We start from the raw sequence: 17,210 nt of genomic DNA, 5'->3' as shown, positions 1-17,210 counted from the left end.
AAGATAAGAGATCTGAAGTAAAAGATTTTATATTTACTTCTTTCTTTTTGGAGACAACGAAAAGGTTGCTACAGATTTAGTGTAGGAATAACTCAGCCATACAAAATAGAAAATTGGCCTGTACTGGATTTACACCTTTCTTAGATAAAAATCAGCCACGGTTACTCCACAATGACAATAACTTGGTCAATTGAAGCTCCAAGATACTAGTGACACCAAACATGAATGAATGACATAAACGGTTTTCTATCTAGGTAGGAAATCTGGGCGGACTGTCACCTAACAAGATAAGAGATCTGAAGTAAAAGATTTTATATTTACTTCTTTCTTTTTGGAGACAACGAAAAGGTTGCTAAAGATTTAGTGTAGGAATGAATCTGCCATACAAAAAAGTAAAGAGACCAGTCTAATCTATAATTATATTTTATTTTTTGCTCTGTCTGAGGATTTGTATATATCATATCACCAAAAAGTGAGTACAAGAAAAATAGAAAACATGCCTGTATGGGACTTCAATAGACGCGAGCTCATTACAATTATATTAAAAAAATCAATGTCCTATAATACTTAATTTCATGCACAATAACAGTTGATTTTACTATGTACACAATCCTTTCTTGTGCCCCTTTCTTGGTTTCTTACAAGTTGTACACTTGGGTGCATTACGCGAGGATTGGGAGAATTCACCAGACTTGTATGTGTCCCCTTCCACTTTCCTGAAAGCATCCAGTTGCTGTAACTTCTGTCTTTTTCGCCCTCGTCTGTTCTCTTTATCAGCAGTATCCTCTCGTTTTGAACAAGTACTGATCCGAATTCTGTCAAGTTTTACAAAGCAATTTTTGGTCAATTTATTGAATTCAATCCCTGCACTATGAAAAAGTTTTTCATTTGATGAGCACAGTCCATCATTAAAATACATTACAGCCATATATAAACCAAGAGTTACAGCATTGCTGCTCTGATAAGAATCTTTTGGAACCATGGTCCACACCGTGGAATGAAAGCTTTCATTCTGATTTTGTGTCAATCCTCGCAAGCAGCCTGCTAGTAAAACTGGGTCCGCCAGCTCATTGATGATGGGTTGCACAACCTCTATAACAGCCGGGGGAAGGGGCTTCTCAACCTCTCTGTGTGTCGTGGTGCCACAAGCTTTGTCTTGTTGAAACTTGCACCAGCTGCTTTCACCTATGAAAGAAATGAAAAAATAAAAATAAGCATCAAATCAAGAAAAAGTTCTGTAATTACACTTTCACCAAAAATACATATCACTGTTTATGTTCGATTTGTTGTATAGGAAAAGAGTACTAATATACAATGTTGAAACTATAGAACATTTTTTATTGATAAATATTGAAGTAAAATATATCATTAGTTTTGCATATTAGGTCACTGTACACATTTCAATTTTTCCAATAGTTTTTGTACCAGTTATAGATAACTGTGACACTAGGGCAATAAATATGATCAAATCAAATATACAGTAGTTATAGGTGGCTTAGGTTTTGATGAGGTGTTTATATACATTTTTAGATAAACAGAGGGGGCAACTATGCCCAATTTCATCACCAGCTTACCTTCAGGACAATAACTGTGTTCAGCAAGCTCGCTGTAGTGGCGGGTTATGGCTTGGGTCTCCCTGACCATCCCATCTAAATTACCGATGTTGCGTCTTATTGCCAGTCCATAAAATGTTTGCATGGAATCTATTCTGGTCATGGTGAGGCGTCCTGCTCCCTGAAGTCCCTTTCCATCGCTCAGCTTCACCCCTGAATTATCAATAAAATTTTGGTAATTTTTATACAGCCTTCACAAGCTCACTACCTATTGTTTTTATTTAAGATTTGAAAGCTTTTTATATAATGAAAACAAGTACTAAAATCGATTCATATATACTGATCGTGTTCAAATTTTACTTATCACAGAGAGGTAAAAAAAACATATCATGGGGCCATGGATCTGTTTTAAAGTTACGTATAAGTCTAAGCAATAACCAAAGCATGCAAAAATAGTGTTGAAGATAAGTCAATCCTGTACAAATTCACTTTTTTACTTCTATTTATTTTCACTATTATTACCTTTATTTCTTGCAACTAAGCGCCGAAGTCTAGTGCCCATTCGCTTCTGAATATGGCCTATGCATTCTTCTTTTCTTATCTCAATGTCAGGACCATAGGGCTGCTCTTGCTGGACTCTCCGGAAGGCTGAGCTGTCCCCATCCCCTACAAATGGGTTGTAGCGTAATCCATACAGTTCCATTGAACGACTGTACAAAACAGAGGCACCCTCAGCTTCCATGGCCTGGGCTGAGCCTTCGTGGTTGCGGGGGCACTCCTCGAAGTGTTTTAGCTGAAATTCAACCTCTTCCGCCGTCGTGTGGGGCAGCTTTTGGAAATTGTCACATGTCCGACATATGGTGCACATGTAATGAACGTCCAGAATTTCTCCTGTATCAACTGAAATTGCGGCAACAAAACCGTGTTTAGATAAGTTTCTAGTTTGCCAGGAACCGTCTATCGTAACCCCGCAGTCCACAATTTCCCCTGGATCAACATCACTCCCTCGGAGTACCTGCTTCACGCGAAGCGCAGCGCTATTCATGCTCTCCTGAGCTGTCTCTCTGGCGTGGTCGCCTAAGGCCTGGCTGTGGAGACGCCAACTGTTGTGTGCTACTGGAGCCGGCATAGAGAGGTACGCTGAGAGCTTTTCAGCAGCAGTGTTGCCCCTTCCAATTGCTCGCATGCCCAGTACGCTCGCCCTGTTGATTTCGAAAAACTTCCCCGTCTTTCGCGACGTAGAAGTCCAGCCTTCTTCGGGCACTCCACCGCATGCCGTGCATGCCCATCTCATTACACTGGCCCATCCCCGTCTCTTCCCCTTGTCTTCCACAAGCACCACGTCTCCACCACACGCGCGACATGCACAGGTCTTGGCTACACTGTCCTGGAGCTGCCCGCAATTCCATAAACGGTAACCCGCCGGCACCATTTCTTCTCCCTCGCTGTCGGAGCTCGACGATAAATCGTCCTTCAAGATTTTCCGAGCGCTGGCTCCCTGCATACGCGAAGACTCCCCTTCATGACATGTGGGGTTTCTCCATCCACCAGAAGCACTCTCTTTCAAAATTCTCTTGCTTTCCTCGCTCATCCGTTTTCTCACGACTTTCTTTCTTCCCATGACTGTGTATATAACTGTGTTCTGCTTAGCTGACGTAAGACTTATGAGCTGCCAGGGCACGCGTAACAGCTTAAGAAGTTAGACAACCATTCTTGCCCCGCCCCCCATAGTAACGGTGCTTGACAACGGAGGCGGAGCCTAAAGCCTGCCACCCGTACCAGTCAGGACAGGTAGAAAAACTCGTCCAAATGTATATTTTTAGTCCGTGTTTCACAAATATAACTTAATTGAGTATTAGATACAAAACTGATTATTTCTAACGTATAAAAAACTAAAAATCGAATTTTAGACGTATTTTTAATATCCAAGACCCCTTAAAAGTTCAACTAGAAATAGATAGTTATTATCAGTCGTTCATTTTTGCTTGTAAATTAATACCAACTACTTTGCTACTTAGACGAGAAAATGTTGGGGAAAAAAGTGAAGACGACTTCTCTTCACGAGTCCTAGGTCCTCTTGATTTTTAACAATAGCAGAAAGCCCGATTGCATTGGGGACACAACATAATACACACGCACCCTGTTCTCAAACTTGTTTTAGGTTGGTTCATTCTACACAGTTCATCAATCATACACTTTCTCTACAATCCCTCTCTTGAAATATACGATTTAAATAGCAGAAGGGGGAATTACGTGACAAAAACATACCTCAGACATTTGGTAATATTTTATTTTCACCACAAAACGGGTTTTAAAACAATGAAAGATGAAAGTCCTCTAGATAAATAATTTAAATCATTTCTTCGTGAATCAGCCTTACACACAAACAGTTTTCTTTAGGGTCTTGTTTAAGAACTCTGAAGTCCTTTCTCTTTTAAAGTTAATTTCATTTTTGACAAATGTGTGATGTAATGTGATGTCAAAACGGGTCCCTTTACTTGTAAATTACTGTAGAACACTGCAACCAACTATCTGAAAAGAACAAGAATAAAATATAAATATTTAATCAACAATATGAAACAAACCAAATAAGGATAAACATAATAAGAGGCCATTCAGAATGAGAAGAGCCAAGTGCTAGCTAGGCCACGACTTAAATATGGCAGACCTACATGAAAGGAAGACCGCTTAATCCTGTAATGGTCTCTCCACCTCTCACATGCCTCCCCACGTGTCATCCCAGCAGGGGCACAGTAATTAAATCTCAGCTCAATTCAATCATTCAAGGTACAACGTGTGGGGAGCTGTGTGAGAGGTGGAGAGACCATTACAGGATTAAGCGGTCTTCCTTTCATGAAGGTCCGCCATATTTAGGTTGTGGCCTAACTAGCATTCAGCTCTTCTCATACTGAATGGGCTCTTACAGGTGCTTGATAAAACAAAGTGAAGACATTAAATGTATCTGATCTTTTCCGCTTCAAGGCTCAAGGATTCATAGCAACACGTTGTTAAAATTAAAGAAAATTTGCCTTTCCTTCATCAAAACCTGTAGCAAATTCAAGTAAGGGTTCTACCAACTTACTAATTATGCATAATAATCATTTGATTCTACATCTTTCAATGCTAATTCTGGTTTGTCATAGCCCAGTTCTTCTGGAATATCCATGCCAACCTCTTCCAGTGCAGGTTTTATCTCTTCAACAAGTGCTTTCCAAGAATTCATTTTTTTGTCTATTATACTGTGCCGGTGCTAAGAAAGAAAACAAAAATCTGCATTAGATGGGCTAAACATGCTAAGTATTTGGTGGACAATAAAATATCCACACATATTGCTGCAGATGAATTTATAACTAATATATATATTCTCATTCATTTCATTCATAAATACTCTCTTCAATTTTGTACAAAGACACCAAGAAAAAAAATTTTTAAACGTTTGAATAACATCTCCTACATCAGTCTATATATTCTATTACCCTGGTAAATTCAAGGAACCGAACACCAAGAGCATAATCGTTCACCCGCCTACAGGCATTGATGTAGGCTATACAGATGTCTGCATCAGGGATGAGTTCACCACCCTGAAACATACAAATATCAGACACAAACATCACTGTTCTGACAAGGATTTAATGACTAAAACTGCCTAGTTTGGTAAAAAATCAACAAGCATTGCCTAAGCTCAACCAGAAAGTAGACGGTACAGACTTATAATATGTTAGCAACAGTGAACAACTTTCTCACAGATGAGAAAAAACTACTTGAGAATTATTAGATCATTAAAGATTTACCAATTACAAAATATTTGAAATGAAAAAAAAAAAAAAAAAAAAAAAAAAAAAAAAAACACAGGTAAAAACTCATTTTCATCTTAAATCAGTCTGACTGGAAAAAATCTGCAAAGTTGCTGGTGATTGCAATACCAACATTAAATACATTAATTATTACCGCAAAGTCATTTCCAATACCCCTGAGGTCCCAGCCATCGATCTCTGGACTGTTAAGAGCATCTGTAAATAATTTGGATGTAGCATTTTCTTCCTCTTCTCGTGAAAGACCACCTGGCTGCATGTTAGCTGTAAAATTAAAATTCAAACCTTCAGACCATATCATTTTTTCTAATATACCTATTCTCAAAATACCAATACAAATTAAAAAATACTTTCGGAGGTCTGGACAAGGAAGTGAAAAAGACAATTACTTTCACTGGAATCTAACCTTTACTTCCCATGGTGCACGTGAACCAATGTAGGAAGATTAGGAGTGCTGAAACATGGTTATGCAGACTGGGCAGTCGTTATATAGTCGTAACGGGACTACGTGCAGAAGACACTTTCTTCGGTTAGGTTGAAGAAAATACTAACTGGCACGACACTGACGAAGAAAGTATTAAATATGTACCTGGTAATATTGAATAATGCTTCCTCTGTACTGCTGCTATAGGTAGAGACCTGCAGCGGTGTAATACGGCACGAAACATGATGTTGAGGGCCATTTTTTCCAAAGAGAAGCTTATGGAGGACGATCCCAGAATTCGTTTTTGCGCAGGCGCACAGTAAGTTCCGGAGACGATGTGGAGGCTGACGTTTTTGTAGTAAGTACATGTATTTCTCTCACTTTCTCACATTTGTGCGGCTGTAGTACACACCAATTTTATCAGCATCATCACTGTATCATGAATTATTTAGTTTTAATATTATTTTAATGTAAAAAATAATAGATCTATGCTACATTAGTAATATCTGCATGACATCATTCATAATAGAAATGCCCCCCCCCCCCCCCCACCACTTACCCCTTTTTCTGGTCAATCCACTGAGGCAATATTCATAGCATGTAAAGAAGACCTGGCATCCAGCACATCATTTCGAGACTAGTTTATGTTTTTGATCATATTATGATCTTTTATAAAACTCATTCATTTTAAATCTAAACAAATTTTGTATGGTTTTCCTTGTAAAAAAAAAAAAAAAAAAAAAAAAAAAAAAACATGGGTCTCACTGTATTGTGCAATACAGGGAATTCAGCGTAATACACTTGAAAAACAAGTCCAGTCGCAAGTAAAAATGGGAAACTGTAATTCCCAACAAAATAGGGTGATATAAAAGTGAAGTATATTACTATAAAATTAATATCGTTGTGTACTGGTTGGCTGGGATTGGCCAGGGCTTGGTAGCTGAGTCGGTAAGAGCAGTCGTACAGTTTGCGAGAGTCCCGGATTCGAGTCACAGTGGAGCCTTGGTGTTTTCTCCCCCCAAATTGCTACAGTTGATACAATTTAACAGATTGGCACAATTTGTTCGTCGTTGTTGCAGCCGCTGTGTTAGCTAGCTAGTAGCTCTTCTTGGCCAGTAATATTGCTGAGAAGATCTACTTGCCAACATGGCTACTGACCCAACAAACTACAAGTCATGTTGATTTGTTAAGTGATGTCAATGATATTTATAACGTTGTAATACATTTTGCTTTTATATCACCCTATTTTGTTGAGAATGACTGTTTGCTTTGTTTAATTGCAATAGCATTCGTTTTTTCAAGTGTATTGCACTGTGTTGTGCTGTATTGCACTATATTGTGGAATTCAGGGACACTGAAAAGGCACAAAAATAATTTTAAAAAGTATGCCATTAACACTATTCTTTGGTTGTATTCACTTTACCAATATGTGATATTAGTCCAGCATTTCCTTTCAGGTAATATGTTAAATTTAACTTGGAGGGTGCTGTTACAGCTGACAACATGATTGAGTTCTGCACTCCAAAACGGATGACTGTAGCCATTTTTGTGCTCATTGTGTAAGTAGAATATTCATTACCAGTAGTTAAGGCAAAAAGAATTTTGAAATCTTCCCAGTTGCCAACATGACAGTACTCAAAATCCATCCATAGCATGTTGATTTATACTGGTGAAGAAAAAAGCAGACTAAAGGAGGTGAAAACATAATCTGGGTGGAGGTAACAGTGGGAGTCTGCCCCAGATGATACATAGAATATGTGTAACTAAGTAGAGTATAACTGGTTCCCATAACCTTATTGTACCAGTAGGATCAGTCTATCTCAGCAGAGATTCTCGCTCAGGCAGAGTCAATGTTATCAGCTTTATTGTCGGGCACGCCCCCCTCGCAAAACAGCGTGAACAATCCGTGGACCATAAAGTTTTCCTGACTTTAAGTACTTAAAGTTATGAGGGGGCGTGCCAGACATTTAAGCCACTGAAACTGAATGCAATTTAGCAAGAATCCCTGAGATTGATCCAGCCAGTACGATAGGGCTATGAGAACAGTCCTCAAGATCTATAATACACAGAACATATGTAATTAACAAGATAGACTACTGTATGTGTAAATGTGTACAGTGGGCAATTCTTAAAACGTCCTTCTAGAAGAGATTAGAACTGAAGACTGTGCATGGCATGATTGTTCACAATATATCAAAAATTTTTCATAAGCAATTTATCTTTTTTATTACATCAGCAGTGGCTGTGCATTTTTGCTGTACATACAAATATTATTATTTTGACTGACATTGGATTCTAATGTTAATTCTCTTTATTTTAGAGTATCAGTGTTAGTTTTATTTCTGGAGAACCATTTTAGTGGACACATTGATCTCAAGAATGTGACACACCTCTCAGGTCTGTATGCAGTTGATAATTGGATCACATTAAGGGCGCGTTCCCATAGATTTTAGATCGATCTATCCCCGTGGGGAGTCTCACTAGATTACTGTCAGATAATCCGGCTTAAATATCCGTCCTGCCTACTACAAGCTGTAGGGGGGTAATTAGCTTTCGTGCCCGCTCGGCTGACAGCTATTTAGCATGAACCCCCAGGGAGTAAGGTCGATCTAGTTGGATCGATCTAATCTCTGGGAATGGGGTCTAAGATGTATCACTGAGAATTGAGGCTCTGCTATAATTTCAGTGTTTGGTATTTATAACAGACTGCTCAGAAAATAGCCTTAGAGAATCTGAAAATGCTATTCTGTTTAAGTAACACACTACAATCTGGATAAGACTGCACTGGATTTATTTAGAGAGAAGCAATGTTGGGAATAAATGTTTAACGTAATTCCAAATCATATTATAGCTGCAATAAATGTAGCAGTGTGTAACATAGAGAAAGTATCTTAATCCTCTTTAACATTTATTGATATATATGCATTTCAGAAAACCAAAGTGAAGCCAACGTGTGCCAAATGACAGGGAAAAAATATGTTATTGTAGATGAATGCAGACATTGTACACCTTTTGAAATGGTGGGTAGTTATCTTAGTGTATTTAATGCAGTTTAATTATTGTGAAATATATATTTTATGTTATGCAAAACTTTTTCGTTGGATATTCATATGGTGCTGCTAACACATTAAATTAGCTTGATTTTAATCAAGATGTTATGCCACCTGTACTCTTATCTTTAATGTATATTTTATGATATAATTAATCATTATTGATTCAGAAGCACAAAGTCGAGTGTCAACAGACAGGATATTATGAAAAAGTCAAATGTGGTGGAAAAGAAAAATACCACAGGTAATTTTTTTTTTTTTTTTTTTTTTTTTTTTTTTGGAAGAGGTTATAAAAATATACGTCTAGGTAGAACCTATAAAATGTAGTTTATGGACATGCAGGAATTTTATGTAAATACTGATGGTTCAGTAGAAGAGAATTTTAATGATATTGAGAACACATTTTTTCCCTGATTAGTTGAGGTCTAAGACAACATTTTACAAAAATTCTAGTTTCTTTTATTAGCAGTGTTTGACATTAAGATTTTGTTGCTTGACAATAACAATATCTTATTGGTTCTCTTATTGCAGTTGTCCAAAAATCCACTGGATGGAAGAGAGGGATTACTGGGTGTTTGAGGGGGTCTCCCTCACAGTGGGACTTGTTTCATATGGTGTAGTGCATATACGACGGAAAAGATTAGATCGATTACTTATGGAAAAAGTGAACAAACAGATAGCTTCTGGTGTCTGATGAAAAGAAACATTTTCTTCAAAGCTTTCTTCGGGCACAGAAATTTTGGGGGAGGGTGGGGGTAAATTTAATTTATTAGTTATTTATTGGATTCCATGGTGGATTATAAATGGGAGGTAACTGTTTACTAAAGCTTGATTGAAACATGTTCTGTACACTGTTCAAAAAGCTAGAACTCTGCTTCACAAGTGGGATATTAAAGACGGTGTCTGTGCTCTTAAATTCTTAGCTTGTTTTGAATAATTATCAGTGTGTTAAGAGATTGTTAAGTATTTTAAGCTAATGGTGAATGGCAAAAGCAGTTTTTATGGTGCAATTTTTTCATTTTAACTGATGATGAAAAGCAGGTGTTTGTTCTTCTCATTGGCCGGTGAAATCTCAATATCTTCTTCTCACATCTATGTATGTAATATTACCAGTGTAAATATATTTTATATTTATACATGTGCTTTATCTTGGAACATTTTTACCGTCTTCTGAGTTATTGCCTCATTATCTTCTTGTGAAAGAAGTAACAGGCTTGTATGAAAAGAAGTGTGCTATTAAAAAAAATCCCATCTGATCCGTGCTTGGGCTCCAGTTATAGTGACACTGACATTTGACATCAGGTGCATGTCACACTTTATTTATTGTAGAGTACATCACCCTATGCTGATGCAAGTCCCTGTAATTCTTTTACTCAAAGAATGCAATTAATACAGTTATACATTTATATAAGCAAAAAAAAAAAAAAAAGATTCAGGTGCTTGACACTTGTTTATTTTTTAAATTGTATGACAAATGTAGAAAAGAAAAAATTAACGTCAAATTAACATTTCACAAGAGTTCTCATCATAGTGATATATGCAAACAAAGCATATGTTGAGCAGCATTTTATTGAGATAAATGAAAAGATCAAAATCTGCTATTTATTGAGAATGAACTTGAACTTTAGAGCATTCAGCACTCGAGTCCATTTTGACTGGAAGATGTTTCAAGTATTTTAAAATGGCCAGTTATCATACAAGACTTTTTTCTAGTACTTTTTAAAAGTTATGCATCACAGTTGGCCAACATACTTGTAACTAAACAAGTTACTTGTTTGAAACGATAGAAATCAGATTTTTCTACAACCCACAGTGCGTAGAACCTCTGACCTGCAGAGGATAGCAGATTATAAATTAATGAAATAATCTCCAGTGCTGACAAAGACAAACACATGTCATCAGGAAATATATGGAAACAAGTAATCCCATTTTCTTTTCCATATCTATTCCACCAATATATTTCATGAAACTAACAAAAAAAATTGTTTGGAAAATAATTGCACTGACAACATCAGTAGTGTCTGATGTGGGTCATTCCACAAAAAAAGTGCACATTCTAGTCACATCAATAACACACATCTTTTCTTTACAGAGAAAGAGAACTTAAGACTATTTCACTTTAAATACTACTGATTCCTTCCATATTAGAGTGCACTGCAGTATAAAACAAGAATAATGGGGCACCTGCCACAAGGCAAAATTCTTCAAATATTACACAAAATGTGTGTCACCGATGTGACTCAAATGCTCACTTTTTTGTGTGATATCACCCCAGTCAACATACACTGTACTGTTACAGTATTAACCCTATGCTTTGAAGTATCTAAGCACCACTAATCTGCGTCTCCCATCACTTTCCAGAACCACCTCTTTCTTTTGTTGTCTTGACATTAACTGATGATGATCGGGGTCTCTCAGCCCTAAAAAAATAAATATTATATTTTTAATAGAAGGGAGTGATGTACAGTCATTTCAGGTAACTGACGCAATATATACTATTCTCTTTATAAGTTTGTGAGACACAAAAGCAGCCATTTTTAAAAAATTGGGAAGTTTTGAAATGACAGAAGTTCCACTTGAAGAAAATTAAATACAACTCACTGTTGCACACTTGCCACCTCTATGTCTCCATCTGTTGTATTGATTGACACAGGAATGTCAAGTGTATTAGTTCTCTGCAGCTTGTTGTACATACCAGGGTTCCGATTAATAGCTTCCCTGATAATAAAAAAAGTAATGGTATAAATAATAATGGAATACAGTAAACTGAGGAATCTCCTGTAGTAGCTCCCTACAGAGTGGGTACAATGCCATCTGTGCATGTGTAGATTTAATTGCTACCATCTGGCCAAAAGTTACAGAGTGGCTTTTTGAAAAATTTTGTATGATATCTGCCACCCTTGTACTGATTTTGTAAACAATATCATAATGGATATGTAAATGGTCAAGTTTATATTGAAGAAAGTTCAGTGTATCACCTTGAATGAATTTCTAATATTGAAGTCATCTCTCTCTCTCTCTCTCTCTCTCTCTCTCTCTCTCAGGGCATGTTCAGAACCAGTTGATCCATAGACTAAGTAATCCACAGATCAAATATGGTGCAAATTTTAAAATGGATTCCTGCCTCCCACACACCATTCCTGCAGGGGCAGAGCAATTATATCTCATTTGATCCATGGAATAGTTAGTTCTGGGATCAACTGGTTCTGAACAGGCCCATAGTAATAATATTCAAAACAACCATACTTACTTTCTTTGGTGCTCATAGTGCAACTGCTGCTTCATGAACATGGAATTTTTCAATAGGTCTTGGATATTTTGGAAGTGAGTAGCACTATTATGGATCACTTTCACTGCACTGCAAGATATTGGGTATCATATATTGTACGTGGACAGGGAGATATGTTGTCACAATAAGGAGAGTTCAGTTTCTTTTCAAATATTAAAGTGACATGTATTCAAACATTCAATCCTAAGAAGGTACAGATAACTAAAACAGAATGAAATAAAAATAAACATTCCATACATATATATCATTAAGTGTAGGACAATATCTTCTGTAAAGACCCCCCCCCCAAAAAAAAAATAAATAAATAAATAAATAAATAAATGAAAAATAATAAAAAAAAAAGAAAGAAAAAAAGGCTGCTGTGTAGCTGATGCTTACTGCGTGTCATAATCAGCATCAAAGCTGGAACCCTGCACCTTATCCTGTAGATCCTGAACTTCATGCTAAAACCATTGAAAATTAGGATGAAAAACACTTTCTCTTTCAGTGTTGCGCCACATTTATTATTACATCTACAATCTGTGACATAAGTCAAAAGAAGATAAGATTTTGAGCAACATTTCATCACAATAATGTTTATTTGCAACTAAAAATAGTTGGATTGTACAATAAAGTATAAATAACTTTAGCATAAATAATCTGTGGTTACTTTCTGGAAATAGCAAAGTATCATCAAATGTGCAAAATATGTGGCCAATTATTTTCTGAAGACAGTTTCTCACCCTCTTCTCCACCAACTGTGGCAATGTTTTCCTAACATGCTCCTGTATTCTGAACAATGCCAATGATGGTTCATTGGCCACGACCTGGATGTTCTCTGAAAACTTCTCTGTTACTGAAAAATGAAAGACATAAGCACAGCACTTATCTTAGTACAGTATAACCAAGGGCATGGTGCATTCCAGGGAAAATGTAGTTTGTCACTTGATCTGTATACATGCCTTTTACCTCTTTATGTATTTTTTGGCTCTGTTGTTAAATATCATAGATGCATATGTATACTACATTGTAGTAGGTCTAATGGTTTAACAAAGCTCTTGTTTACTTAATTTGTAAGTAATTACTTCACAAAGCACGCCCATGTAAGATTACAAATTTTTATGCCAAGACCAAATCTCTCTAGTCTATGCTAACTAGAACCACTGGATACCAATATTTGGGTAACTCATTATTTATCTGTCTAATTAATCCACTGATATAGTCCATCTCAATTTTTACAACACTAACCTCTCTTGGACTTCTGTAACAGCTCTGGATTTACATCGTCACCGAAGCGAGGATCAACTGCAATAGATTACAGAATCATTATGATACATGTACTGACATAGTCTGTATGTCAAGTGAACAGTCGTCTGCATGTCGTTCACAGGAACAGGACGGCATTTGTGAACTGTACATGCAAGAAGACAAGTTCTAAACAGCGTACTTAGAACTGATACGCAGTTTTTACTCTCTAATTAACGTTTTTTAACTCACTGCAGTGCTGACACTAAAGACAAAGAAAATGTACAGTATATTTTAGAAAGGTAAATGCTAAACAGAACTTGGACTGAGCGATACTGCTAGCATTACAGTAGTAATGCAATGGTAATGGAGGCCAATTATTTGGTATACGATGAACTCGGCGAGTGACTTTAAACACTGCCGAAAAAGGAAGCACCTTTTCAAAAATGTCGGCCTTATTGGTATCCACCTACCTTGCATTGCACTTCGCTGTACTGTCGAGTATCTTATCCCGTAATCCATTAATCGATTACATTTGGGGAACTTGTATCTGACATTGGTCTCGTTTCCATCACTCACTGATCTCAACTAACACAATCATCCGGCCCACCTAGCACATTCCTAATTTACGGTAGTTCACATGTGTATTATATTGTCAATTACCCATGTATGTTATATATCAAGTGGTATAATGTCCCAGAATCCACTTATCATCAGTTCTTTAAGCACCAAAATAATACTGCTTCAATTCACAGTGTGAAAGAAAAAACAGCTGCTGTGTCTTGTAATTTCTTTATTTTTTCTTAATATCATACATGCAGATCCTCCATAATTTCAACCACTAAATATATTCAAACACAAGACTCAAAACGCTAGCTACCATATTATGATTGCAACTGGTCCTAGAGGGTGAAATGTTGATGTAAACAAATTCAACAATACATTCATCATCATCATCATCATCACGTGTCAAGCCAACAATACATTACATAACTTAATTGAATGAAAAAATATATACAACCAAAATTATGCCCTTTTTTAAACTAAGCATGAAGACAAAAAATTCAGTCTCCAAAGTCAGGAATGTCACTATATGAATATCCCTGATATCCCTGGTAGGCATAAAACGCTAGCCTGACATGGTAAGATCCAGGTATAAACATGAGCAGTCCCAGGATTAGAACAGGCCATGTTCTATCTGCATACTGAAAAAATGAGACAGAAACTTCATAATTTGGTGTCATTTTTACTATTTTCTTACATAAATATATGATAAACTATTAAAGGGCCATGAAGGCTTTTCAAATAAATGATTATTTTTGCAAATTCTGCCCTGTCACTAGGCAACAATTCCTCAATCAATTGATTAGTCTATCAAAAACTATTGAAAATGACTATCATAGCATCTGGTGTTTTAATTGCCAAAGTTACCTTTACCTTCTGATCAATTAAAGTTCCACTTAGAAGTAATGCACCAATGGTTAAAAGAATACTCCCCACTACAAAGAGCACAACAGCAAGACTAATGGCTTTCCATGGAACTTTGGGAGGGGGTCTCACAAACTGGAATAAAAGATTAAAATATTAACTTGCAGCCACTTGGAGAATTCATCATAAAACAGTAGCTAGAAAATATCATTGCAGCAATTTTGACTAAGCACAGGTATGGTTCACAAACCTCTGCAGTCAGAATATTCATGGTATGTTATGTATTAATTCTACAATTAAACAGGGATGAGAATGCCATTTAGAGAAAAAGTCAGAAATTATGGCATGGAGCTTAGTGAATCACCTTGGCAAATGATATTCTTTGCCCCAAAAAGTCAGAAATTTGCTGATAGTTGTAAAAAAACACATCACAAATAAAGGTGGGGTAAAAACCTTTGGTTCAGTGTATCTAATAGGGTGTTGGCCATATTAATTCAGTCTAATACTCAGTATTTCAATATTAAACATTCCTCTTAACAGGGGAATAATTAGAGATAAGACAAATTCCTGACTGAACTGCTACCCTGAAGAAGTGAGAAAAATTCTGCGTTTTCAATTTGTAAATAAAACATCTTTAAGTAAAAGCTGGTTTAAAATAACTGGGGATATGTCCAGCACTCGTGTAAAATACCCTCTTCCCAAAGAAAAATATTGTATGTCCATGTTTCCATTTAATAACATTAAGACTGAAGAGTGATATGCAAGTCTTCGATTACCTGCAAGTCTATAAAGCCATCATCTGAGCTCTTTGTCAACCTGTGGTACTGTGCTGACGAATTATTTACAACCATCCGCGTAGGCATCTTTTCACAGAAAGGCTAAAATAATCTGAAACATATGAATGCATAAGCAATCTATTGAATAATTAAAGAAATATACCAACAGCCAATAATATGTTTCAGCTAAACATATTTGAAAAAGACTGTGCATATAAACAGACATACTTTTTTCATATTAAGTACAACAGTTACATGTATGATGTAGCCTAGCTACAATTTTAGTTACTCTCCCAATATAAACAGTCTCGAATAAGTTTCACTTTCAGTAAAACATCTCAGTAATAACACTGAAGCCCAAAACTAATTCCAGATCTAGTTAGTCTTAAATGCAACAGATTCCATGGCCTGTTGATGGTATATTATTTAAGAATGCTATCAAGAATTTATTAAAATTCAGTTCCTTTAGGGGGAATAAATTGAAGCCTTGAATATTTAACAGAGGCTGAATAAATAAACGAGATATCAATACGGATGCAAACAGGTTGCGTTACCTTAATCATATATGGGATCATCTCAGTGTAAAAATGAATTTACTCTAACCTTTCATTCAATACTGTTAGACCTATGCACATTTAGAGAGAACTAAGGAAAACATTTTCATCGACTTCCTTGCTTCACCTGCTGGCTAAAATGATTTTTATTTACATCCGGTGTCACTGCATTCAAGACAGGCTAATCCAATGTGTTAGCGATGTATTGAACATTGGTAATTTCATTCGTCCTTTTTAGAGAGAATTGTACTTGAGATGTGTTTTCCAGATATAAATAATGACAAAATTTGTTCGCACACTTTGCTGATAACTTGCACGTGAACACGTCAGAAATAACGCCATTGCTGTAGAGAAGACTAATAGCGCATCTGAGACGTCAAAACACAAGCAGCCTCAGAAAAAACATGGACATAATAATTATGTCCATGGAAAAAAGCACCATCAACATGTTATTAAACTATTACCACACACATATTGTTCCCGAGGAATAAGTAATAGGATCATTAAGTGGGACAATATAACAAATAATCGATTGTGCTCAAATGAAAATCATGAAATCAAATCGAACATAAGAAACGTTTTCTTGATGCATATTCACCTCATCATAGGCCTACAGTAGACCCCTACCTATTACACTCATACCGTTTATTTGGTCAGCGCGTCTTTCTCCATTTTAGTTGGATCATAGTTTTGATAAATCATTATAACGCCCTATTTTATGTAAAGGTTATATCAAGAAATTGGCTGCGCGAAATTGCAGCTCAACCTGGTACATATACTTGATCTTTTTAATCTATATTCACTGACTGGCGTGCAGTGTTCACCGTTCCAAAACTAAATGCAGACTCTGAGCGTTAGAACTTTATATATGGAAAAAAAATTAATTTCCTGGAAATTCCAATGCTTTTGTTATTTATGACTAATATATAATATAAACATCCGTGAACTTTTTGGGGGTTCTGGGTTTTTAGGCCTATATTTGATTAATAGAGTTTATTAATAGCTCGTATTTTTTACATTTTTTTGGAAGCATAAATTTCAAGGAAAAAAAATAAAACACTAACACGCACTGAACGCCTTAAAACTGAATAGAGAATGTT

At 36.3% G+C, this 17,210-nt stretch overlaps 5 protein-coding genes across 6 annotated transcripts; 1 reads left to right on the top strand and 4 right to left on the bottom strand.

Annotated features, from left to right (window-relative positions):
* Positions 1–407: 407 nt before the first annotated feature.
* LOC106169300 (uncharacterized) lies at positions 408–3,491 on the bottom strand. Its single transcript, XM_013548720.3, has 3 exons — positions 2,076–3,491; positions 1,575–1,766; positions 408–1,185 (listed from the first exon to the last, which is right to left on the bottom strand). Exons 1-3 carry the CDS (start codon positions 3,172–3,174, stop codon positions 599–601), a joined length of 1,878 nt encoding a protein of 625 aa, XP_013404174.2. The 5' UTR covers positions 3,175–3,491; the 3' UTR covers positions 408–598.
* Positions 3,492–3,825: 334 nt separating this feature from the next.
* On the bottom strand, positions 3,826–6,121 carry LOC106152080 (cytochrome c oxidase subunit 5A, mitochondrial). Its single transcript, XM_013525572.2, has 5 exons — positions 5,955–6,121; positions 5,502–5,629; positions 5,030–5,134; positions 4,636–4,803; positions 3,826–4,085 (listed from the first exon to the last, which is right to left on the bottom strand). Exons 1-4 carry the CDS (start codon positions 6,046–6,048, stop codon positions 4,639–4,641), a joined length of 492 nt encoding a protein of 163 aa, XP_013381026.1. The 5' UTR covers positions 6,049–6,121; the 3' UTR covers positions 3,826–4,085; positions 4,636–4,638.
* Positions 5,982–9,975, top strand: LOC106152081 (protein JTB). The gene is made up of 6 exons (XM_013525573.2): positions 5,982–6,147; positions 7,247–7,348; positions 8,110–8,186; positions 8,721–8,809; positions 9,010–9,083; positions 9,371–9,975. Exons 2-6 carry the CDS (start codon positions 7,293–7,295, stop codon positions 9,531–9,533), a joined length of 459 nt encoding a protein of 152 aa, XP_013381027.1. The 5' UTR covers positions 5,982–6,147; positions 7,247–7,292; the 3' UTR covers positions 9,534–9,975.
* A 301-nt stretch (positions 9,976–10,276) lies between these two features.
* On the bottom strand, positions 10,277–14,005 carry LOC106152079 (BLOC-1-related complex subunit 8). Its single transcript, XM_013525571.3, has 7 exons — positions 13,826–14,005; positions 13,356–13,412; positions 12,851–12,963; positions 12,507–12,571; positions 12,090–12,197; positions 11,441–11,557; positions 10,277–11,259 (listed from the first exon to the last, which is right to left on the bottom strand). The coding sequence occupies exons 1-7, from the start codon at positions 13,872–13,874 to the stop codon at positions 11,190–11,192; spliced, it is 579 nt and encodes a 192-aa protein (XP_013381025.1). The 5' UTR covers positions 13,875–14,005; the 3' UTR covers positions 10,277–11,189.
* Positions 14,006–14,132: 127 nt separating this feature from the next.
* Positions 14,133–16,415, bottom strand: LOC106152067 (transmembrane protein 230). 2 transcript variants are annotated; one of them, XM_013525547.2, is made up of 4 exons: positions 16,160–16,415; positions 15,557–15,668; positions 14,790–14,915; positions 14,133–14,557 (listed from the first exon to the last, which is right to left on the bottom strand). In XM_013525547.2, the coding sequence occupies exons 2-4, from the start codon at positions 15,641–15,643 to the stop codon at positions 14,417–14,419; spliced, it is 354 nt and encodes a 117-aa protein (XP_013381001.1). In that variant the 5' UTR covers positions 15,644–15,668; positions 16,160–16,415; the 3' UTR covers positions 14,133–14,416. The 2 variants fall into 2 exon arrangements, with proteins under 2 accessions (XP_013381001.1, XP_013381000.1); XM_013525546.3 differs by having other exon boundaries at positions 16,111–16,414.
* Positions 16,416–17,210: the final 795 nt, after the last annotated feature.

The sequence above is a fragment of the Lingula anatina genome, chromosome 1 (assembly GCF_051362555.1).
Source record: "Lingula anatina isolate TDL-2025a chromosome 1, LinAna3.0, whole genome shotgun sequence".
Classification (NCBI taxonomy): Eukaryota; Metazoa; Brachiopoda; class Lingulata; order Lingulida; family Lingulidae; genus Lingula; species Lingula anatina.
This window is presented reverse-complemented; position numbering and strand designations above follow the sequence as displayed.